Source organism: Ambystoma mexicanum, chromosome 5q (assembly GCF_040938575.1).
Source record: "Ambystoma mexicanum isolate Mex_15411 chromosome 5q, UKY_AmexF1_1, whole genome shotgun sequence".
Taxonomy (NCBI): domain Eukaryota; kingdom Metazoa; phylum Chordata; class Amphibia; order Caudata; family Ambystomatidae; genus Ambystoma; species Ambystoma mexicanum.
Window position 1 is genome coordinate 357649438 of NC_090933.1, and position 25094 is coordinate 357674531.

General features: G+C 45.0%; 1 protein-coding gene across 8 annotated transcripts in view; it reads left to right on the forward strand.

The window, feature by feature from the left end:
• Window positions 1–25094, forward strand: part of DLGAP1 (DLG associated protein 1) — a 2039252-nt gene that overhangs the window by 1203706 nt on the left and 810452 nt on the right. The window contains exon 1 of one of the 8 annotated variants that reach the window (XM_069620847.1): window positions 21354–21503. The exons of the other annotated variants lie outside the window; for them this stretch is intronic. Coding sequence (XP_069476948.1) covers window positions 21453–21503 — 51 coding nt within the window. The 5' untranslated portion in view covers window positions 21354–21452. Of the gene's footprint in view, window positions 1–21353; window positions 21504–25094 lie in introns of those variants that run through there. 8 annotated transcript variants of the gene reach the window in all.

The window sequence follows — 25094 nt, forward strand, 5'->3', positions numbered from 1 at the left end:
CATCTGTTTGTGCTGCAGAGTCCACGCAGATTACGTCAGCCTGGGATAAAGGCGTATTAGCTCCATGATTAAGTTCCCGACCTTTCCTTAAATCCAACTTCCCCCTTCTTTTTTTTGTCATCAGCTGAGCTGTTTGCCGAGGACAATTTAATGCTTCAGCGGCTTTGGAAGCTTTATCCATGGCATTAAGGAAGTAAAAATTCCCTGATCTCCTGCTTTTTTCCAATTTCTGATTCTTTGGTTTCTTGTAATCGAGCCGGTTGCCTGCTTTTTCCTTATTTACTTTCGGGTAAGATTTGTTTTGTTGAATCTTGTCTAAGACAGCTTCCTCATAGGGTGTCAGAGATAGAGCTGAGAGTTGACTCTCTTTAAGCACGCTCAAGAGCTCAGATCCCAATTCAAGAGAATCTGTTTCTGGGGGAATCTGCGCGAGCCTGATGAACTCTTCCAGTGTGGAAAGAGAAAGCAGGGAGTTGTCCATCAGATCAGAATGAGCTGCCGAAAGAGGAGCGAATTCTGTTGGCTTCAAGTTGGTTAATAAGACAAACATTCTATCCGTTTTCTGATTTGATTCCATATCAGACAAGAAGACTGCGCAGTGGCCTCTCTTTTAACTGCAGCAAGATTTTCTGCTATCACTGAATTCACCGCTGACTTTAAATCAACCTTGGAAGATTTGCAGTCCGCCACTTCCTTCATAAGTTCCATAAGGGGACCTGCTTGTACGTGCACTTCTCCTTTTAATAGCTCAAAAACTTTTACCAGGGAGGTTAGTACAAAATTAAGGGCCACCAAAGGTGGTTGGAGAGGAAAAGTGGGATCCAAATGTGCGAAGGAATCTGCCATGATTTCAGGAGATGTAGCTACCCCGTGGTAAATTGGAGTTTTAGTAACCCCAGTGTCTCGCCCAGTCGAGACATTTAATAATGCACTCAGTAGCAGGACTTTGCTTAGGTCCAGAAAAGCAATTCCTTGGACCCTACTTCCATCCTGATGAGCAGGTAAAGGCTCCGAAGACTTCCTTGCTGTTGATGTAATTGAAGCCGAGCCCTATAACGCTTCATTGTCAAAATACAAGGGTCGCCGCTCTTCATGGGGGACTTCTTCAGTCAGCAGCCATATTTTTCCTGGGAACAAACAGTCATTTATCTTTCTTTTGATGGATGAAGAGGACAAAGTGTAGTCCAAGGAATTCCCAAAGTGACGTTTGCCTCCATGTTTCATCAGAAACATGGAGGCTGTGAAGAGTTGAAGACGATGGACTGGCAGCAGGCAATTCAGGGATTCCTGGAGTATGAAGCGGAGCATCTGCCCACATAGCTGCTTCAGGTACGTCATGATCCACCTCCATGGCCAGCCTATCGTCCCTGTAGACAGCACTGCTCAAATTATGCATTACTGTTCTGCACTACTAAATATGCCCAATCCTGGAATAAACGAGCACCTTCCAAGTTTGCTCGAATCCGGGTAGGAAGAGCCAGTTGGCTTTGCTTAAATTGCTCCAAGATACAGTCCTTATTCAATTAAGAGACTGAGAAAATTGGAAGGCCAGTATCCAAAAAAGCGGAAGTGGGTTGATGGATGATTCCACTTGGGAGCCGCACAGGAAAGCTTACGTACATGTCAACGAATGTCAACTTTTGTAAAACTGCAGGTTCAGTTCTCCAAATAGTGCATGAATCTACGATTACATTACCTAAAACATATAATAAAATGTACTATTTTTTTCATTATCAAAAAGGCATCCCGGAAATTGAATGCGCTTTTGTGGTGCGACTGCAGTGTTAAAAAGACCTTGGTTTACCTGGGAAAAACGATTAAAATACAGTCAAATCATGTATGGAATTATTTCACAGCCTTTTGTTTAGAGTGATCAGTTGGGGAAGGCTATCACCTGTGTGAGAGAAGTGCCTGTGTTGGGTTGAATCATTTTAATGGTCGGGGAGGAGTGGTGTCCATTGACTGGGGTGGAAAGCAGCATCAAACGTGTAGGTGTCCACAGCTGTGTACTTTTGATTGTTTTATGTTAAGGGGGTGTAATTGGGGTACGGAAATCTAGGCGAGCAAGGGTTTCTGTGCCTTTTAACACTGATAACAAAACATAACATAATTGTTGATGCTGCCTGCATGTGAGGTGACAATAGCATGCCTATTAGGTTTCTGCCTGGTGTATGCAGGCAAAACCCAGAAGGCTGCTAGGATCTCAGCCATATTGCAGTCCTGTGCGGGCAGAGAAGCAGGCACATTTGCGGCACAGAGCTGGTGGAGAAGGCTGGAGAGGACTTGTGTGAGTCCTGTCCACTTACACATCCTCCTCCTCCTCCTACGCAGCCATATCCACTGCCAGTATCTACAGGATGTCTCGATGCTGGACATGTTGCCACACTTCTACTGTGGCAATGATGACGCTTCTGGGCACTTGCAGTACATTTCTTAGCCTACACATGGCAGAGGTTTCGGGTGGTGTGATCCTCTCTTCGGCCATCCCTACCCCCATTATTTCTTGTGCAGCTTCTGGGCCTCCTTCGTCTCCTCATTCAATTCTCATTCCCCCACCTGTCCTTCTGTTGGTGCATCGATCTGCAACAGTGAGGTCAGCAGAACTGTTTATTGTAAATTGCTGAATGTGCTTCATCTCACGGCACGCATGGCATCGTGATATAACTCAAGCATACCATGCATGCTGAAGATATATGCACGTTTGGCAACGTTTACCCTGGTGTACACCCTGTGATCTTCCACTTCTCAGCGTTATGCCAATTTTATAATACAAATATCACAGACATTTGAATGCGGTGGGTACCCTATGTTGGGGGCTCCTGCCAGCCGTCTGCATTGTTATTCACCTATAGGCTAAGGTGATAGGTGGGTAGAAGGGCATCAGGTTTGTGGTGCCTAGACGATGTCGCTGCGTAGAACGCTGGCTGGGTGGGCGCACATGTGTCTGTCGCGTTGTATCACTGGGCGAGGATGTGGGGTTCATGGTGTGAGGTAGCGGGTGACACGGCAGCTGCGTTTTTCCTTTCTTGCATTTCAGGGCATAGCAACATTGTTCGTAGTCATTTTCAAGATGTGGTTGGGTAGGTGTGGTTCCTCTTGTTTCCAGACAATCTTTATGATTTTTAGTAATGCACTATCTGCACTTTTTATAGAGGTTGTGTTCCCTCCTTCCCCAATATCGATGCTGTATACAGTCTATATTGTAAGCACTGGAAGGTCTCTTAACTAGCCTCTTATTGCAGTGAGTTGCAAGAACTCCCGATCTTGCTATGTGAGGGCAGTGAGCCGCTAGGGAGTGGGATGGTCCGGCCCAGGGGTGTTGCTAGGTCTGGAAAAGGTCCCAGGCTACGCTAATGTTGGAACTGTTGGGACTGGGGGCTAGCTAGCTTTTTGGTTGTGGCTCCTAAGATTCTATCCGGGGGCTACAACCAACAGACCAGGCGCTGTAGCCCCCTTAGCCCCTCCTAGCAAGGCCTCTGGTCCGGCCGCTACCCGATGGGCCACCAGGAGGGTGGAAGGAGTGGGATCGCACAGGCTCTCCACCCACACCAGGTGCGCCAGTTCACCCAGAGGAGGCTCATCCATAATGGGCAACGGGGTGTAGACGCACCACTCATTACGGAGGAGCCAAGCCAGTCCAGTGACAACAGCGAGCGCTCCTCCAGCTGCAGCAAACAGCTGACATAGTATTCTGGGGCTGGCTTTAAATGAACTGTCTAAGGGAGGCCGCATGCCCGATGAGCCATGCATGTATTTGCCTGCTACATGGCTGGATGTGTGAGGGGGTGCTCCTGTGCCACCTTGCACACAGCGGCGCCTCCACACATTTTTCATAGGAGGTGGCCCGATGAGGTCACTGTGGTGGCACACCAAAACAAACACATAACCGGCAGACGTGCTGGTGGGGTGGGGAGGTAAGGATTTTTATAAGGGTGGTTGTCGCCCCCCTTAGCCACCCATTGGTGGCACCTCTGCTTGCAAAACCAGGGTGCAAGGCGAATGGTTATAAAAGAGCTCCAGCTCCATTGACCATATGCAAGAGCCAGGAAGTACTCTCACTCTCTGCTGTGGGGGAACCGGAGAGGCTTCATGGTAGCAGACAATACGAGGCAGAGTCGACTGTAATCCGAAGCAGGGCTGCAGGCCAGAAAATGTTCAAAAGAAATGTTTATGTGTGCGAGTATGCGAGGGTTTGTATTTATAAATGGGTGTTTGAATGAGGGAGTATATGTTGTTTGGCTGCATGTTTGAATGAGACGGCGTAAGAATGCTGTATGGAAGTGAGGGTGGATGTGTGGGTGGATGTGAGAGTGAATGTAGAATCAATGATGTATGAATGCTGATGTGTGCGTGTGTGGTGGGTGGGCAGCAGGCCCATTATCAGGGAACGGTATGGAGCGACGGGTGCCAAGAACACATGTTTTTTTTCTTCTTTTTTTCCTGACATTTGTTATTGGGTTTCCAGGGTGAAGGCAGCATTGAGTGGACCCACCAATGTGTGCCAGTGTGAAAAACATGCCCTCCTGGCAGCCATCCCTGTTGTATTGGAATTATTTGAGAAGTAAACATGCAATGCTTAAAATAGATTTTGGGACGATATGCTAGAGGTGGTCAGGTAGAAGTCCCCACACTCCAGTAATCAAAACAGCATAGGGAAATAATTAAAATCTGTATGCTCATTTTTAAAATGTATGTTCCTCATAGTAAAAAAAACCCAAACTTTCAGAAGTTTATTTAGCATCATGAGTGTTTCTACGTGGTACTGGCCCACATTGGTGGGTCCAGACAGGGCATGTTTCTTCAATGTGGTGTGGCATTTTTACTGGGCATCAAGAGTAAAGGCAGCATGGTGAGTGTTCTTACATGGTACTGGCCCACATTGCTTGTGTCAATCTGGTCATATTTTTTACTTTGGCATGGCATTTTCCACTGTGTATCAAAGGTGAAGGCAGCAAAGGAGTGTTATTATGCGGTTCGACCGGCCCACATTTGTGCAGCCAGGCTGAATATGTTTTTTTTTTTACTGTGGTATGGTATTTATCGCTAAACATCATGTGTAAAGTAAACATGAGAAGTGTTATTAGCTGGTTAAACTGGCCTACAGTGTTGACTCCAACTTGGGCATATTTTCTTACTGTGGCATGCCTGTCTGCACTGGTAAAGCCAACAGGAATATGTACTTATATGGTAATAGTGGCATATATTTGTGCAGCCTCCATGGATACGTATGGGTTCAACCAACACGAAATAGCTTTTTATACTGACATATATTGTGGGCAAAGGCATCTTGAAAATGAGTTGGAAAATGCTCCTGTGCAATTTTGGTGACTTGTATCGATTCCATTTTTTCATGTGTTACTCTACAAAACCTATTGCAAACCCCAGCGTTTTATTTAATTGTTTCACAGAAAGTGTGCTGAAAATGAATGATTGTAAACCAATATTTTTTTTAAGGTGGGAGATCCTGCACCCACCTCACTTGGCCTGGTCGCTCCCATACATTCGGCGTAAACATTTACACATCTCCAATAAAAAAGAATTCACCAGCTGCCACAGACACCCAGTAAGGTGTTGAAGTTCCTTGCTTCTAAGAACCCTAAGGAAATAATATTTGCGATATGTACACAAGGAAATAGAAACGAACAATGTTGCCTAATTTTCCAGTGAAAGAAGGAAACAAATCGGAGCATGACATGGTAATCAATCTACCCTGTTAAACCCACTGCGGATACCAACATAAGACCAAGACCACAGACCAAGCAGCAGAGCGTTAAGAAACGTCATAGCGAAGCCCATGTAAGAGCAACCAAGAAGTTCCTGAACTTACAGGCAGGGCAGTTCGCTATTCCACAAACCTCATGAGTTGGGAAAGCTGCATTCAGGAGACACTGACCGCCAACTTGTATATGCAGAATGCTACAAGCGCCAGCACTAGAAACAGAGGTATTCAGAGATGGTGGCGATTCTGCGAGCCCCATTTATAGATTTAGAAGCATCAGGTGAGGAAAATCGTACAATGAACCAATGTAAAGCAGGCCCTGCCAGGATATTCAAATACTTATTTGAGGCATGCATATTTGAATTGCTGTGACATACAGTGTGAGCAGGGAACCAATCTATAACTTGGAAACTTAAGTACCCCAACCAATCTGAAGGGCCAAAACAGGTGCCCATTCCCCAGAAGAACTATAAAAGGGTATCTGGTGAATCCATCGATGGACTTTCCATCGAATTACTTTCCATCGAGTGATTTTTGGAGGGTTTTAAAGGGTAAAAAACAGGGGCTTGGGGGAGACCCCCCATTAAAAATAAATAAATAAAAAAATGCATTTGATGCAAAACATTTCAAAGCAAAATTTTCAATGGTAAGGACCCTTGATGGAAAATAATCGATGCAAAGACGATAAACCCTATAAAGAGTGTGTAAAAAGAAGAGAGGGAGGGGGAGTTTTGGAAGAAAGCCAGTGCTGTTCCAAACTGTCTCTGGATACACAGGAACCATGCTACCTGGAAGAGGTTGCCCACTCCTTAGCCCGCATGCAGAAGGAGAGGGCTATGCCAATGGTCTAAGCCACAAAAGAAAAAACTGCTAGAAGAGAGCTGGACTCAGAGAATGGTCCTGAACCAAGGAGAAGGAACCTTTTTTAATGAGACAGACCCATGGCAGGAGGGTGACACATTATAATCTGCCTAAAAAGGACCCTGAATGACGGTCGGAGAAATATCCATTGAAGAGAAAGCTGTGATCCAAAGGTTTGGGAGAGGAATTGTGTACAAGCTGGTGAAATCCAAGGTCCTAAAGACACCTGTGGTGATAACTGGTGAAACCCAATGGGCCTCATTACGAGGTATGCCGGTAAGGCAATAACGATGCCGGTATGGTAATACCGGCATCGTTTACCGTCCCGTTGCATTCCGACCTGCAAACCCGGTATTAGCGGCACACTAAACAACAGTGCCGCTAATAGCGGCATAGGCGCGTACACGCGCCCCTTCAGGGAGCAAATACCGGCATGCCGGTAATAGGGGGTAATTCCAACCCACGCATACATCCAAATACCGGCATCGTGAAGCTGGTAATCACGGGCTGCACGATGCCGGCAAAACAGGCATCGCGGACCACCCGCATACAGCAAGCAAGATACAAGGCAGCTGCCACAGGTGCACACAATCTCCGCGGGTGGAGTCAAAGGAGGCTGTGCCAGTAAAAACTGAGCACACCCACACATCACAACCCCCACCCCACAGGTGTAGGCAATGTAGAGTTGCCCAGTACAAAAGGAGCACAATTAAACACCACACCCCTTCCCACACCAAAATGCTACCACTAGCATTTGCAATCATGGTGCAGGAGGACATGGCTATACTGATACAACTACAGCAACAACTGCAACAACAGCAATTACAGCAGCAAGAACAGGTAGCACAGAGTAGACACAGGAGGAGAAGGAGGGTGAGACAGGCCCAGCCATTACCACAGCGCAGCCACCAGAGCCTCGTAGGCAGCCAGCAATCCCTCGCACCAGACCCAGCCCATTCAACCTAAGTCCTGAGCAGATCCACACCCTGTACCGGTTGGACGGTGACACCATCACCACCATAGTGGACATGATACAGAACGACATTGCCAGCCACATACAAATACGCACTGCCATCCCCCCACTACTAAAGGTGTTGTCTGTGCTACACTTCCTGGCCACAGGCACGTACCAACACACAGTGGACCAGCTGCATGGCATTTCACAACCACTATTCTCACGCATGCTGAACCAAGTGCTGGATGCCCTTCTGAAGGACGCAAGCACCCATATATCCCTACCACGGACTGGCCAGGAGATAGCCGAAACCAAAGTAGGCTTCCATTCACTGGAAGGCATGCCCAATTGTGTCGGTGCCATCGACTGAGCCCATGTGGAATTGGTAGTCCCCCATGCCATAGAGGCGGTGTACCGCAATCGCAAGCAATACCACTCCATCAATGTGCAAATGGTATGTGACTTCAGCAAGATCATCACCCATTGCTGCGCCCGATATCCCGGATCCACACATGATGCCATGCTACTGTGCAACTGCACGCTACCCCGTCACATGGAGCGACATGCTGGACCACGTGCCTGGCTGCTTGGTGAGTTGCATAACAGGGCCATGGCCATGCTGTGGGGTACTGATGTGTGCGGATGCAGAAGGGGGGCTACTGCACCAGGGTGGGAAAGGGGGGGTAAAAGTTCACCTGGGTGGCAATAGCCAGTGAGTGGAGAATGCATGCAGAGCTAAACACTCCTCACCTGAACCAGCAAAACGGAACAGGACACATCACTGGGCCACATATCACAAATAATGCATATGGATGACAACAAGTAAGAGGCACAACCAGGGCACCATGGTGATGGCAAGCAATGCATGACTGAATAGGATGGCAACTGTGGCAATGCAGCTAGTGTGACCATGCATAGCAATCAATATACAGCATGAATTTGAGACTAAACATTGTCGCACTACCACAGCACATCTGCCTCAGCATGCAGGATTACACCCTGCATCATCTAGTTAACCCCATCCTGTGTACCATACCTCTGTACAGTATACATTGCATATAGGTGACTATTTTGTACACGTACAGGGACATGTGCATGCCGACACCAAATAGCTGCTGCCATGACTGTGCCCCCCCAAGGTGGCAGTTCAGAGTGACACACACCTATTTGTATCTTCTTGCAGGTGATGGAGGATATCCCTTGAGGCCGTGGCTACTTACCCCTGTGCGGAACCCGCAGAACAGCCATGAAGAAGAGTACAATCGTGTGCACACTCGTACTCGTGTTGTGATTGTGCAGACCTTTGGCCTGTTGCGGTTCCGCTGCCTAAGCAGGTCTAGTGGGGCACTCCTATATAGGCCCGAGAAGGTGGCAAAGATCACCATGGCCTGTGTCATGCTGCACAACATGTGCGTCTGAAGGAATGTACCACTGCCACCTTACATTGACATTCATGGGCCGGGTGAGGATGAAGGGGTTGGAGACGGAGGCGAAGGAGCCCCCCTGCCATTACGTGATGCACGGGATGGCCATGCTGTACGCCAAGCACTAATTGACGAATACTTTTGAAAAGCAGGGACAATGAAAGTAATGTGTCTGCGACACACTGGCTGAATGTGGACATGCACACTTGTTTTGTTAGAACTGCCCCACTGTACACCATCACACAATAAATGTATATGTACAAATAAAAGTATGTCCAACCAATGATTTGCTTGCACACAACGGTGTATTTTCAACAGATGTGATATTGTGAACATAATCCCCTCACAACCCCCAGTAAACTCCCTCACCTACCCCACAAACCACAAAAATACCCCAGTTAATTCCCTCACCCACCCCACAAACCCCAAAAATACCCCAGTAAACTCACTCACCCACCCCACAAACCCCAAATGTCCCCATATGTCCAACAAACAGTGGTCCCTTCACCAACGTACATTTTCAATATGCCTGTCCTGTTATTTCTTGGCAATTTTTGGATCCGGGGGTGCCATGGTCAAGCGCCGTGCACTCCTCCGCGTCAAACGCACAGGGCTCGATTGGGCCGAGGTAGAAGGGGTTGTTGCAGTGGAGGTGTCGATGGTCAGTCCCATGGCTGCCCCAGGGTGAGGGCGCTGCATTTGCGGCAGATTCACAAGCAGGGCATGTGTAAGTGACCCCATACACTCCCTAAAGGCACATGTCGATGCCTCCACAGCAGCAGTTTTGGCTGCGATGGCCGTGGCAATGTCCCTCATGGCATCATTCCCAGTGGTTACTTGTTGCCGCATGAGTTCCAGCATGGACTCCTGTCGGGCCTCAACCCTTGCCAGGCGAGCCTCGAAAGAGTGGTTGGCTGCAGCAGTACTGGTGGCCGGGGTGGCGGTAGACAGGTTGGTCGCTGGCAGGGTGGTGGCTGGCAGGGTGGTGGCTGGCAGGATGGTGGATGGCAGGGTGGTGGATGGCACCTGCGTGGGGCCCACATCCAGGTCACTGTCCTCTTCAAAGATGCCAATGTCAGAGTCTCCAAGGTCCAAGTCATGGAGGCACGGATCGTCCATGCACTCAGACTCTGCAAGGGGTGGGGGCTGGTAATGGGGCTTGGGGTGGGTGTGCCGGACAGGATTTCACCCTCATTATCCACCTCTGTAGACACAACGTCCGCGGTGGCTGGCGGAGCATCAATGGAAACAGCTGCTGCTGTTCTGTGGCTGCAGGTGCCTGTTGCTCTAGGCAGTTTCTTGGGCTGGGGGCTGACGGTGGCCTTGGTCCCTTGGCGTGCAGTGGATGTACTTGCACCCCTGTCCTGCATTCCATCTTCCTCATCAGTGCCTGGGGGATAGAAGAGATTCAGGTCATCAGTGATGGTGTCAAATGGCAGCTATGTTGTATTGCGGTGTGATATGTTCATACATTCAGGCATCATTTAATTTCTGGGGTGTGGCATTTGGTGTTTTGAGGGGGCATGTGGGATATCAATGCATGGCTGGTGGCATGGCATTGGTTTGGTGCCTTTGTGGTGAGTTCCATGGGCATGGTTGGGTCATGTTGCACCTCTGTTGGGATTGGGATTGGCACTCAGCATGCGTGTGGTGCAGGGTGCGGCACACATTCTTGAATGGATATGTTGATGTAGCCTTGGGACATGCATTGCATTGCCTAGTCTCACTTCACATCACTTGTGCTACATGATGGTTTAGTCTACATGGATGTGATGGTTCACTCACCTTCCTCTGTGGATGATGCGGTGCCAACCTCCTGGTCTCCAATTCCCTTGATTGATTCAGGGTCTATAGGGTCTATGAAGGAACTTGCGGTCTCCTCCCATGCTGTCAACTTCACAGGGGAGTGTGGGCCCCCGCCTGTCACCATTGCGGCCCTCCTGTTGTCCGCCAGGATCTTCCTCACCCGGAGGCGGAGGTCGTCCCACCGCTTCCGACAGTCACGCACACTCCTTGGAGTGCTCCCCACTGCCGACACCCTCTGTGCGACCTCCTGCCAAACTTCTTTTTTTTTTGTTTGGGCCGCATGCTTCAGGTCAGTGCTCCTGATCGTATCTGCATGCTGTGCAAGGGTGTTAGCAAGCATGCTTAGTTCCGCATCTGAAACACGCTGCTTTCTCCTCCTTGGGGTCGACTTCTTGGTAGCCTTAGACATCCTGCTTCTGTTGTGGCACACAACAACACGAAGGAAGTGGTGGTTGTGGAGGATGGCAATGGATTGTGTTTTTAAAGATGGCCGCCGGCCCATTTCTCGTTCCTGCGCGATTACGTAATTTCCGGGTCCGTTTTTTTGCGAACACGGTAATACCGTGCCGGTATTACCGTGCCGGTATTTAGGGGTTGTTATGAGGCAGTTACGCAATGGGCGGGCCCCGCAATGCCGGTATAGGGGGGGTTGGTGGCTTTACCAGCATGGCAGCATGGCAGTATTGCCACTACCGGCATGGGGGAATGTGCGTGCTCGCGCACTCGTAATCACCCGCTGTTAGCGGGTTCATACGAGCACGGACTCGCACGTTCCAGCATGCCGATAATGAACCCGCTTTTACCGGGCAACTCGTAATGAGGACCAATGTCTCCGAAACACACATTAAACCCAAGGACTTGGAGAGACCTGAAGTATGCAAGACATGCTTTCAGAAGCTGAGTACCCATTGAAGCAACCTGAGGCTGAGGGGAAGTCTTAGAGAAGGAGCCTGTTACAACGAACCTCAGAGCAAGGAGGAGTGTTTAGAGAGTTGGTGAGAGCAGAAAGACTGTGAGTAAACCTTGAAAGAGCCTTCCTGGGAGAAGTTGTTATTGGTGTTGAGAGCTTAGGGCAGTGGAGAGACTAAAGACTAATTAGTATTCAGTTTTAGTCTTCCATTTGGCCACATCATTTGGCCATTGCTTTGTAAAGTGTGGTATGCCAAGCAGGGGTAAAGGACTAACAGGTTGAGAACATTACCATTTGGATAGTGATTTGCAAAGGTGTTGCAGATCTGGAGCTATCCCCACTTTGCGTTGACCCAATCTTAAAACTGTTCACTGTAGAATTACTGTTAGAGGTCATAGCTTGAAGCCGGGAAGGTGTTTATTCCCGCCCATTCCCTGAAGGGAATCAGTTAAGCTATTGTTAAGCCATCTACAGAACATGTCAAAAGTGTCATTGCTTAGCCTTACCACATGGAAGCGTGTTGGCACCAGTAGTTTTCATTGTTTTCAGGCTGACTAGCATATGGATGGCTATTACAGTATAGTCATGATTTTCTGCTAATATTGTGCTACTTCCAGGCTCGCACTGTTCAAAAACACAAAATGCTGGTGTGCCAGTTTTTTTGGTCAAAGTGGCCCACTTTTTTGGCCAATTTGGCCAGTTTGATGAGTTAATTCCCTCTGCGGCTAGTCGTTTTGACAAGTGTTGCTTCAAATGCACAATTTGCATTACAATTTATCAACAAAAAAAAAATACTTGATTATTGAAACAGTGCTACAAAGGGAATACATAGCCACTTGCAACTGTGGGCCACAATTTCATTGGTGCCTGAGACAAGGTTACGACCCAGTCCGACCCTGGCTACTTCCATAATTTTGGCAGCCTTTGTCAGTAGTAATAGAATGTGCAAAATTCTGCGGAACTTGAATTGCCAATATTTTGACGTTGTAATGCTTACATTTGCACTCTCTATACATTTGTTGTGATTAACTAGTGGTCATACATCAGATCCATAAAATATCCACTTCTGCTGCTACTCAAAATGTCCTCCGGTCATCACTGTATTTATCTTGGGTTGTCACACTTTTGAGTTGCTGTGTATGTGTCAAAGCTGATTTTGAACAAGTATAAACATTTGTTATGGAATGTGCCACTTTTGATTGGTTATTTCCACTCAAAAATCAGCTTTTAATAAACTGGTAGTAATGTATTGTAAGCAGATACGCACATGCCCCAAGTGCTCATTTTGGGATAGAAAATGTTTAAGGGAATAGGATTGCTGTGATAATCTCCAACTTGTTGGTTTGTTTGTCCTATTAAATGCATGGGAGAAAATGTACTTAGGATCTGTTGACAGCGCCATTCTCCCTATTCTGGAAACAAGAGGTATCACTACAGATTATCCACACCAAAAATATCGCCCTACATATAGTCGTCAGGAACGGCCATAGGCGATATTTTTGGGGAAGATAATTTTGGGGAGTTTTGGGAGCAGGGGCTGCAGGGGTGTCTCCCGATCCTTTAAAAATAATGCAGGGGTTGCGTGCCTTAATATCATGAAAAAATATGATGATATTTTTGTAAGGCGATAGTATTGCGGGTATATTAACTTATGGAACCAGACAAGATGGCTCGTAAATTAATCTATGAGGCATTTCTTCGACCTTGATCAGTTTATTATATGACCTTATGCATTTCACTAACACACGTGTTAATAGTTTGCGGTACTGCTGCAAAGGAATGAGGGGTTTGCATTTCTCACAGGGTTTCTACTCCAAATTAAGGGGAAAATGGCACATTCCTATTGAGGATTGTGGCGAAGTGACCACTTTAACTTCGTCACAATGACCTGGGTATGGTATCCCAAGGTCCACAACAGCTGCTGTCTGCAGTAAAAGCATATATCCAGTCTTAGACCAATCCCTGTGATGAACAAACCAGAGAACAACTACATGTCCCATAATTCCCCTCTTGAATGAAACCAAATTCCGAAATGGATCTCAGGAGTAGAATTCTGGACCCGGGAGGGCGTGAACCATACAGAAAACCAAGCCAGGTCACAGAGGCCAAGAATAAGGTTGAAAACACCTCAGTGGGCCAGATGGCCCAAACCATGTTAGCAATCCAACAAGAAAGGGACAAAAAAAACATAATCCCTTGTTCCCAGTTTAGGGAAACCCATACTGGACTAGTAAACCGTGATTATAGATTTTGACTCGTGAAGATTATTGGAAAGACTCAGGTAACCCATGGAAGTGTTTTACACACCACAAAGGGTGCAGTCTTGGGGAACATGCATCCCTTCCTAATGCCAATAGATATCACTGCAACCACCCCCCACCCCCACAACAGGAGGTATTTATTGGCATTACAATTATTATCGTTGTGCATGTGTAGGCAAAGGGGCGTTCTAACATTACAACATTAATACCTTAGAATCCCAAGCTTCCTCCAGAGAGCCCCGTCTAATTAGCTAGCATCTGTGCACTTTTAATGTTTGTAATTTTTGTAATTATTGTAACTCTTGTAATCATGAAACAACATTATTATATGTATTGGTTTTATATGCACAGTATATGTTGTTAGTTGAGCATTGTCTTGTATGAATGATATGGAAACGACCGTGCCTTTGTACATGTACTTTATAGGTATCAGTCGTATGAAATAAAAAATATACTAATGTATATCACGTCCGTTTTCTCTAGAAAGCACATGCACGCATACAGTGGATGAACCACTAGATATTTCTACTAGGCACCTACAACCTCACAAGAGGAAGGATAATGATTAAAATAATGTTCATGAAGTAAGTACATATTGTCACCCATACACTATACTACTGTGGTTTCTGCTTGCCAAGATGGCTGCCATGGTAGTAGAAGGCAGGGCTCCATACGTAGTCCATCTTCCATTAGCATAGCGGCCAGGAAAGGAAGAGGCTGGGGAGCACCTGCGGCGGATGTTGGTGCTACCGACCACAATCAGGTAAATGGGATTGGGGGTGGGGAGGTTTGGATTAGAAAAAAGGGAATAGAGGGTGGGGGGAAGGTGGTGGACCTTGGAGCCGACCATCAGATGGCTTGCAACGTGAGCTAGCCTGCGTTTCCAGATTCCTGATTGGCTGGCTCCCACCCGAAGGGTGCTGATGTAGATTCTAGATTATCTCGATACCTTGATGTGTGACCTTTAGAGTTAGCTATTTCTCCATCTTCCTGGTTTTTTCATTCATATACAATTGTCATCCATCAACTTTCATAGATATAGTTTTTCCTTCCTCTCAATAGACGAAATACTGCTCTGCTGAAGCTGGAGGCCACTTTTGGCTAAAATGATCAAATGAGGTGTTTTCCCAAACATTTATTGATGATTCTCGGATCTTCCTTCTCCCATTTGTATCATAGGAATTGTGTCCTCTCTCCCTTCTGAAATCCAAGAGACCAATAAGGGGTGTGCTTGACCTATACTGCCATGAAGTGGAACAATTAGATCTGGTCTGTTGCATAGCTGAAAGTTGGACATTCTCTACCGATGGCCAACATTAAACTAACTCTAATGTGAGAATGGGGATAAAAACAGAAAGATTAATTAAGGTCCTCATGCTTTATTTGCCGCTCCTCCTTTATCCCCCACTCATCGCTCCGACTTTCCGTTCTTGCCGCCTCTCTCTGCTAATGCATAGATCTTGCTTCCACCATAATGTAACTCCGACTCATGTGTTTTACTACTGTGCCGGATGTAAAAGAATGGATATCGGTTTAGAATTTTAGAAGGTTTACCTTGGGATGTTGATGAAGGTACGGGTGACCAAAATAAACACCTGTGCAGTTTCAGTCCAGTATTACATTTCAGTTTGGGGATTTCTTGGAAATGGTGAAATGGACCTAATACATAAGGGTGTGTCAGTGGCTGCAGCAGAGGTGCCTTGTGTTGTATCATCATATTAGCTAAACCTTGGAACCTGCCTGAGTATTTTGAGAGGAAGTTTGCAAACATATGCTCAGAGCAGTGGTTCTATTGCTAAAACGATGGCCTGCCCTCTTGCAGAGCCCAGGTGCATCACCCCGGCTTCTCTGATTCAGTGGATAATTTAAACATTGGGAAGGGCAAAGGGGTGAATAACTTGCCTGGGGAGCTCCCCATAACAATCAGGCATCCAATCAGCAGATGTGACCAGGATTCGTCCCTCTTGCCCTATTTTGGCTGATTGTACAATGCTGGGAAGGTCAATGCCAGATGTAGAGTCTCACTGAAGTCAGTGGTTCTTATGGTTGCACTTTAAGTGAAATTTGCTACCTCATTGGTAAAGGGATAAAATCACACCAGAAGCGCACCAGTGATATCAATCACCCTGTGGTGGCACATTGAACAAATAGAGAAATGGGACTTGGTCTAGCAGTGGTTCACCTTTGGAATGTTGAGCCATACTTATCCCTGCCTGGGTCCAAAGACATTTCTCCCAAACCCATGAAAGCCCGAAAGATTCTGCGTAAAAAAGTTGAACTATGCCCTCATAAGTGACAGGAGACTAAAGATCTCCTCTGGCTCATCCAACGCCTATGTGTACCCCACAAATGCCCAACACATTTCCCACCCACACTCAGGACACCTCTGTTTCTCAATGTGATGACTCGGAAATCTACCAAAAAGCCACATATTAGAATCCCAGGCACCCGCTCCTACATTAATCCATCACAATTGAATAAAAATGAGTTTCATTTACAAACATAATATTAACAGCTTCCTAGAACAGTTCAACATTCCAGTGAGCAGGGTGGGCTAGAAAGAAGACCCTATTGTTATTTTGATAGCATGGATGGTCAGCTTCCTGGTGGCAAAACTGTTTCCAAGGAGAGCGGCTGTAGTGCAGGTAAGACAGCAGGCAGTTGGTTACCACATCGGGTTGGTAATAACCGGATTTATGTGGTTATTCCACAACTAGATTTGGTAGACACTAGTATGAGTTACTGGCATGCTCTTTAGCAGGGCATCACTGGACTGCTAAACATGAGCACATCTGCTCCCTTTCTTTGACATTATGAGGTCAATGCCAAGTGTAAACCTTCCTCTTGACTTCGCCACACAGACCAAACTAATCACGCCTATGGGATGGCGTTAGGCAGAGGAATGCCTCACGGGTCTATCCCGGGCTGTAGATGAAAAAGGCAACAACTGTTTGGCAAAGTGGAACCAGCAATTTACCGTTTCCTTCCCTCCCCCATATCTCCTTACCTGATCTGAGTGAAGAGGCAAGAGTTATGGGGACCATATACCTATGGGAGTGCTTCCTCTGTCTAGAACAAGGGTCTGCAACCTTTGGCTTGCCAGATGTTTTGGACTACGACTCTCATGATCCCTCCCTGTTGATGTTGGCTAGGGCTGATGGAAATAGCAGTGCAAAACATCTGGACAGCCACAAATTGCGGACCGGTGGTCGAGATGCTTGAGACACAGGCCAAGACAACCCATTCCGCAAATCCCACAAAAAGAAAAAAAGAAAAAGAAACATGTCCAAGGGACTTGACCCAGGCGGCATGAGGATGCACTCTAACAGAGAGGTAGTACACAATATCAATATAGTCCAAGATTAGTCGCTACAATTGCTGTTTTGTTTCCACAATTCCAGGGCATTTTCAGAAATGTCACATAAGCAGAGCGACGTGGATAATGCATCAAGCCACCTCTTGCGCTTGGGAAATTAAGTCCTGTTGAGCTGTGCCGATATGTAAGCTACCACAGGATGTGCCACCATAGATGTGTTAGCCCAATGTTTCTTCTCTCAACAGAGGGAATCATGACTCTACTAATGGGCTGGACAATTACATAATGGGTGATAGTGGGTGATGGCAAACCCAACCCAGTTGAACACTCAGCACTGATTACATAGACAAAATACCCCCGGTTCATTTGGAGTGTAAAGTGTATAACTATTGAATTACTTTAACACTCGTGTCATAAACCCAACAGTCCATAAAGAAGTTGGTACAACTGAAAAATAAGTAAAATGTCAATACTTGCTAACCCAAACCTGCTGCCATTGCTCTTTACTTCCCAGATTTCTAGCTTTCATGAAATGTTCTGTTTCATCATTAAAATCGCATTCAGAAATACAAAGCAGAGCTTGTTACTGCAACCAATTTATGTTTTTCAAGTAAATGTTGTGTACATGTTTTTTTTCACACCTAAAAAACTTGTCTAAAGGTGCCTTATAAATGACTTATCAAATCATATCATATTGAAATAAGTTACTATGTGTATTTAGCTACATGGTGATTTATTTTGTGGCAGTAGACTACATAGGTATATGTAGAGGGTTAATCAAAAATTGTTACAATCAGAGTGGGGGAACTCAGTGTCTCCGGTCTTCCTGCACGCACCATTGCGACACCACCTAAATGGTGATTAGAGCTCAAGTCGCGGAGGTCCAAGAGTGATTCTTCCAAAAAAGTTCCCTGTGTTCTTGTATATGTAGAGGGGTTGGTGGAATATGGGATGGGAAAGGGTAGAAGTGGGGGTGGGTAGAAGTTTATAGGGGGGACCTCCCATCAAAATAACAAAAAACAAAGAAATATATCGCAAAGTAAATGAACACATAGTAATTTACTTCGATGAAACCATTTGGAACCCGCTATATATAATCAGTCCCCTCTAGGCTACTGTCTTTATCATGTCCATCCAGTCCCTGGATTCTGTACCATGAGCTCCAGCAATGTCCGCCAGTCAGTTTTTCACTACTTTTCCTGCTAATGTCCGGCATCTGATGCAGGATTGCTGTATTGTCTGCTGTTTGCTTTTGGAAGTATTTGTGCTGGAAACATCCTGCACTCTGAATAAATAAATACAAAATACAAATATATTTATGTCTCCAAGGTTTGTCCTATTTAACATAATCAGATAACAAGAGGTAATTAATATATATAAACATAGCTGTCTCATCTTTTTATTTAAGAATTTAAGATCTATATATATAAAACACTTAGGTATGTTTCAATACTCAGCTGATGCAATTCATCAGTGTTAGGCTGCCCCCTGCTGTCTAAATGGCAAAGTGAGCCAGCTATCATTTTAACTAACAGAAAGCACGGTTCTACGCGGTCACCTTTATATTCTACTATTGCAATAATTCATAATCATCTCAACTTACTTCTTTCCACCCACACTCCTCTTCACACAGGGCACAGAGGTTCCAGTGTCAATTAACAGTTAATTACCAGCTCAATGTTGCACTCTCTAAAGAGTGAAACACTGTTGGATGAATGCCTCCTCAGAACCTAAAACTGAAAGTAGGTGCTGTAATTCTGCTACTACGCAATCTTATGCCATTACAGGGATTCTGCAATGGTACAAGGTTGATAATTAGACATCTAAAAAGACACATCATAGAGGCCAGTGTAATCGGTAGAATTTAGATAATATTTTTATACCACACATACCTCTCATTCCATCTGATACCAATATGCCTTTCAAATTCAAAAGAAGACAATTACCTATATGTTTAGTCTTTCCAATGACCATTAAGAAGTCTCAGGGACCTATGCCCCCTTCCTGGAAGAGATCAGTGGTAATTCTGATGTTTAAGAAGAGGGTTAGATGTGACCCTATGAATTACAGACTGATATTCACCTTTAAGATCTGCTGGAATGGCATGTTACACTGGGAACAGCTAGTATATATAGGTATGGATATATTTTTGTCAGTGTACCTATTTGTGACGCACCTTAACACATTTGGCAGGGATTAGTGCCATTGTCTGAGTGCCTTTTCGATTTTCTAGCAGTCAAAACACAGTTGTGACTGTAGTTGCCAGTGCTTGGGGGTCTGCCCCATGCTAATACGTTGCAAGGGCATTTGGGAAATTTCAAAGGAGATTTGCTATTTCCACCTGTCCTCCGGGCACTGTCAGATCTGGGCAGGTGATAAGCACCACAGTGTGTGGCATCAGTGGCATGTCCAAGGAGTGGCCTAGGTTGGCAAAGACCGCTCCTGGTATCTGATTGGCCACCCCATTATCCTAAACTATGATCATTATGTGTGTGTGCTACTACTTCTTGCCACCCTACATATGTCAGTGCCCCAATTGGGCCACCCCAGTCAAAAGGGTCTGGACATGCAGCTGTGTGCCACGTGGAAGTGAGCCATGTTGTTTTACTTCCAGGGTGCTACTCAGCGAAGAGACATGGTTTTCAGATCAGTCACAGTGCTTTCATCACTGACCAAGAGTACTAAAGCTGTAGAGACATTTTAGTAACAACCCACACTCTGATTTGTCATACAACCATGCGTGCTCAGGACCAATTAGTAATCCGGGGTGTAAACGTGTTCTCTCCGAAAGACTGTATAGGTCATGGCCCCACACGCTTGTATCCAAGCTGTGACATGCCTTTTTTCCTAAAGCTATTTTTACTTCAGTTATGCAGATTGTTTTGTACAATCGACTTCATATTGAGATAGTTGTTGCTGCCATTCTTCTTCTCAGTCCTTCACAAATACCCATAGAGCAGCAAGGAGAAGTGGACATTGGGATGAAATTGTGAACTCTTATCCCGCCATGACTGGGATGGAGAGCGTAGACTCTCTCAAAGATGTTTGAGTTGGGGCAGCAATTGTGCTAATGTGAAGTGGATTGCAATTGAAGTAAAAATAGCTTCACCGGATTGTTACTATTTGGATCAATAAAAGAACAGTGCTGTTTCTTGAGTAGCACACGATACTGTTGTAACAATCCGGTAAGACATTCATCACCCAACTGTTCCAGAGAAAATGGCTGCTATTTATTTGTCCTTTAGTGACTTCTAGTTGAATAAAATGCACAGGACAAGATGCAGGTTATCTGGCTCATCCAGAATATGTGGGACTTATTCTGAGCACTGAATAATGTGTTGCAGGCTTTGAGCAGCACCTGATTAGAATATCCAGTGTTGTTCCCAACATGGAGTGGGGGGGGGGTTCTGTACTATACTGTCATCCAATATTGCATTGCGCCAGTACACTTCTGCCTGCTAACTCAAGCTAGCTGAACTTGTGCACCTCTTTTTGAATACAAGTTAAGTGTATCTAATTGTATTTGCTTTTTTGTACTTGTCCTGTCCATTCTGAAGTAATTTGTGTGTAATGTGTTGGATGTTTAGAGCATGAAGTAGCCCCTGTTGGTTAGGCCAGACTTTTGCTTACACTGGGATTCTGAAATTATTATTTGCTTGAAAATATAAATGTGCGGCTTAATTTAAAGTGCCACCCCAGAAATGTGAGCATCACATATCGAGAGCCTTGCCCGGTGCTTTGCAGCGGGCACAACTGTAGACTGAGTTCCACAACGCCTGTGGTGGCATGCCAAATGGTCCCTCGCTGTGAGTTAACCAATCAGGCTTCCGTGTCAAGTCTCAGCGGTCCTGATCTCCTAGGGCCGCTCCGCAAACTGGGACACATTCCAGCTCTATGGTTTGGCTGTCCGTTCAGCATGAAAACTAGTCACGATAAGTGGTAGGGAGGCTAAATTGCATGGTCTCGGGAATCAGCAGCGCGCAGTCATTAAGTAGTGTTCTTCGGCTTCTCTGATCTCATTCCATTAAATCTTTGCATACTAATGGGGAGCTAAAGTTACAGATCTACTGCTGTGAGTGATTGCCAACCACTCCCCTTGTGTTCACTGCCACCGTCACCCACTCGGCATTGGCGAAACGCTGGGAGAAGCCTAAATGCGCTCAGCTGCTTTTTACCGACTCACAGGAGAAACACATCATTATGAATATCATTTTCCGTACAGAGAGACTATTTGCAATTTCATCACATCGGGTAAGTTATGATTGATTTAGGGCAGCAGTCAATGAAATCGCCTCTTGTAATTATCCATGTTTCAGTGCACTCCATTGGTGTGCTGCTGTCTGTATTTAGCTTTTAATGATGAACGAGGAATTGCAGCCTATTTTGCAACCATGAAACAAACTTGTAGTTTGTGTTTCTGCATGCAGGAAATCAGAATCTCACATAGGGTAGGAGGTCCTTGTTTTAAATGTAGCTAATGTAAATGCAAACGTTTTAAAGGGAATTGTTTTATATGTCATCAAGACATGTACATACTAGTATAATCTGATAAAGTCTTTTGAAAATGTTCAATACGTACATAGTTTTTTGCTTTGTTCAATTTGTTCTTTCAGTTACCCTAAAACTACAACCTTCATTTTTCTGTGAAATTAGAAACTATTCATAATTGCACCTCCGAAAGGGATATAGTGCGCTCTATAAAATGTAAGCAAGTGTTGAAATAATGAAATGTTGTTGATATTATTTAATATAATATATGGTCTGACATTTGGGAGGAGTTGGGATTGATAAGGTGGTGTGATGAATATCAATAATTGTAACAGTTTGGTCTGCATTGTTTATATTCAATAAATATGTGAACACAACAAAAAAAATGAATGGAATGTTTTGATTAAGATCTGAAAAGACCTATACTTTTTGGTCTTCCCTTCTATTTCCCCATTTATTTGCTTTCATAAAAAGTTTTCATTTTCGTAATAAAAGCATCTCTTTTTAAACATGTACATTTTTAAAACAATTACAACAGTCTTCCCTTACCAGCTATGTTTGTTGTTCGTTGTCCGCTTTGCTCTGATGTTCTGACCACTGGCTGTACACATGTAGCAATCATATCTGTCGGTATTTCTGTGGCTGTATCGCTCATGCAGCCCTCTTTCTTTGACCATGATTGTACAATACCCCTTTATCCAGAACGTATATCTATACAATTGTCTTAATAAGTACACTCGTATGCCTCCTTTCAGGGCGATACTGTGCAAATGTGATTATTGTCCTCCTATCATGCTGGTTGTCATCTAGACAATAACTATGTATTTGCCAGAGCACTACTGGACACAGTTCTGTAATGTATGCAGCTGATATATTCTGATATATACTGCCATCGAACCTTTGCCCCCATAGTGAGCTCTAACCAAACGTGCAGAACTGTGACCCTCAGTAAGAACTACATACCCTCTGCTACACAAATTCACCAAATTACACACACAAATGCGAATAGCTGTTCAGGGTGGGCAGATCAAGTAAAAAAAACGTATATACAATGAAACTAGTGGTCAAAAAGGGGATTATACAATTACTGCAACCACAATTACTCCGACCCCCAAAATGTCGACCTTTTAAAAAATATTCCGACACCCTTAAGACCCTATGTATATGTGGGGGGATGGGTACAGTATTTAATACAAGTAGGGGTTGCGGGGGTCTAGCCCCTGCATATATATGGGGTGAAAAGGGTATTGACATAAAACAAAGTCGACATTTTAGGGGGTCGCAGTAATTTGGGCGCAGTAATCACATAGATCCGTCAAACAGTTTACATCTCCACCAAAAAACAAAATAAGGCCACTATGGGAATGCCTTTTCATAACATACTCTTCTCGGAGAGAGAACCATTTACAAACACTAAAGTCACCTCATGCAACTTCATATTTGTCAAGGGACTACTGGAGACTTGTGTAGGATGTGTGTAGCTGGTAGATCCCTCCCTAAACCCTTGCCCCTTAGTAAACACTAACCCTTTAGTAGTACGACCCAGTAGTATAACTTTCACTGGGGGCTGGTTGGCCCCATAAATATTTATGTACACACATACATTTGACTGCTTGGGACAGACAGAACAAGTTAAAAAAAAAAAAAACAAACAAGGTCATTGCTGCAAAAGTGTGAAACATTGAGAAACTTTTTATTAGTGGCAAAACAGACGTTTCCATACCTTTCCTTAACAAACACTTCACCAAGCGATAGCCATGTTAAAACAATCACAGGCACTACTGTACATCTGTCTTTACCAAAAGACTGCGGGAGACATTTAAAGCAAAACATGGGTTGACCGAACCTCTTCAATACAAAAACATCCCAAGCAGCAACTGTCTGCAAAAAGGGATAGAAACAAGTATGAAGACGAAATGCAGCAGTGAAAATGCCCGAAACAACTTGTTGGGCCCTTACTCACAGAGCGTTTTCCAATGGGGGTTTGCCATTATAAACACGTCTGTGGATTAGGCCCTTGGTCTCAGTTGAAGCTACCAAAGGAATGCAGTCCCCAGCCTGAAGTGGTGTTGCTATGTGCTGGTCTACTGGTCACTGCAGAAAAACGCATACGTTTTTAAGGTTAAGATCGAAATATGGACAGAACAGTATCCCTTAACTGCCAGGCTATTATGCAAGTCTATGCAAAAAGGACGAGCACACTTGTTCTTGGTACTTAAGGGGTTAGAAAGCTCGATCTATGTCCTTGCCAGGGCATTCTTCATTGTCTTGATGATATAAGGTCAATAATCCCAAAATAAAATACTCTAAATAGGTAATAGGTCCTCACCACCACAACATCACCTTTTGAACCGTGACTTTCTCAGAAAAAGTAAATAATGTAGTGACGTGAAGCAAAGACTAGAAGAATTCCTGGCTCAAGTTGCAGAAGCCCACTGACAAGATGAGGCCTACTCCCAACCTGCAACCTACTGCTAGCAGCTGATCAGATCCACACCTGGAGGCCTGACAAACATCCTGCAACGGTCAGAGGGAACCTAGGTGACATCCCTCCAGGATACTCAGGATCCCTATCAGACAGATGCCGACGGAGGTAAAATAGAATGTGGCATAACAGTGCATCCAGTTTCATCAGATTTCACCCTTTCTTTAAGGCAAATGCATTACAATGTGCAGTAATGCTGTATCTGCTTTTTGTGCCACACTTGATCTAACCCCAAATGAAGAATGAAGAAACTGTGCTACTTATGGCAGCGATGACCCTGGGGATCACTCAACAGTGCTGGCTTGGCATTTCCAAATAACACCTCGCAGGTTACATTGTGGTCTATCAATTGGAGCATCTTTCACTGCTTCCCATGAAAGATTTGCCGGAGCATTGGTATTGAACGTATTTAATACCATGTGTACGGAAATTAAACAAGACTTCTTAGGAAACTCATGGGCGATGAGCATCATAAACCTTTGTTCCATTTGTTTGGAAATAGACAAAGTGTGAATAGCATGAGACAAGTGTACTCATGTTCTTAAAATATATTTTCACCCATGGGATTGTTTACTGCATTACAGAAAGTTCTGAAAAAAAAACATTGAAACAATGACTTTGTGGACTTTGAGATCCCAATGACGGCCACAACCAAGATGCTTACTTGGATAGATCAAGGGTAAAGCACGTCCTCATCTTACCAGGAAACATCTGACCTTGGAGCCTAGCCCAATTGTTCTGCTATTAAATATTCAAAACTGAGGGCCACATAAGAAAAGGCTACCATTAAGTATCAAAATATGCCCTATTGGCTATCACACAATTCAAAAAAACTAACTGCCATCTTTGGATGTAAACTTTATCTAACC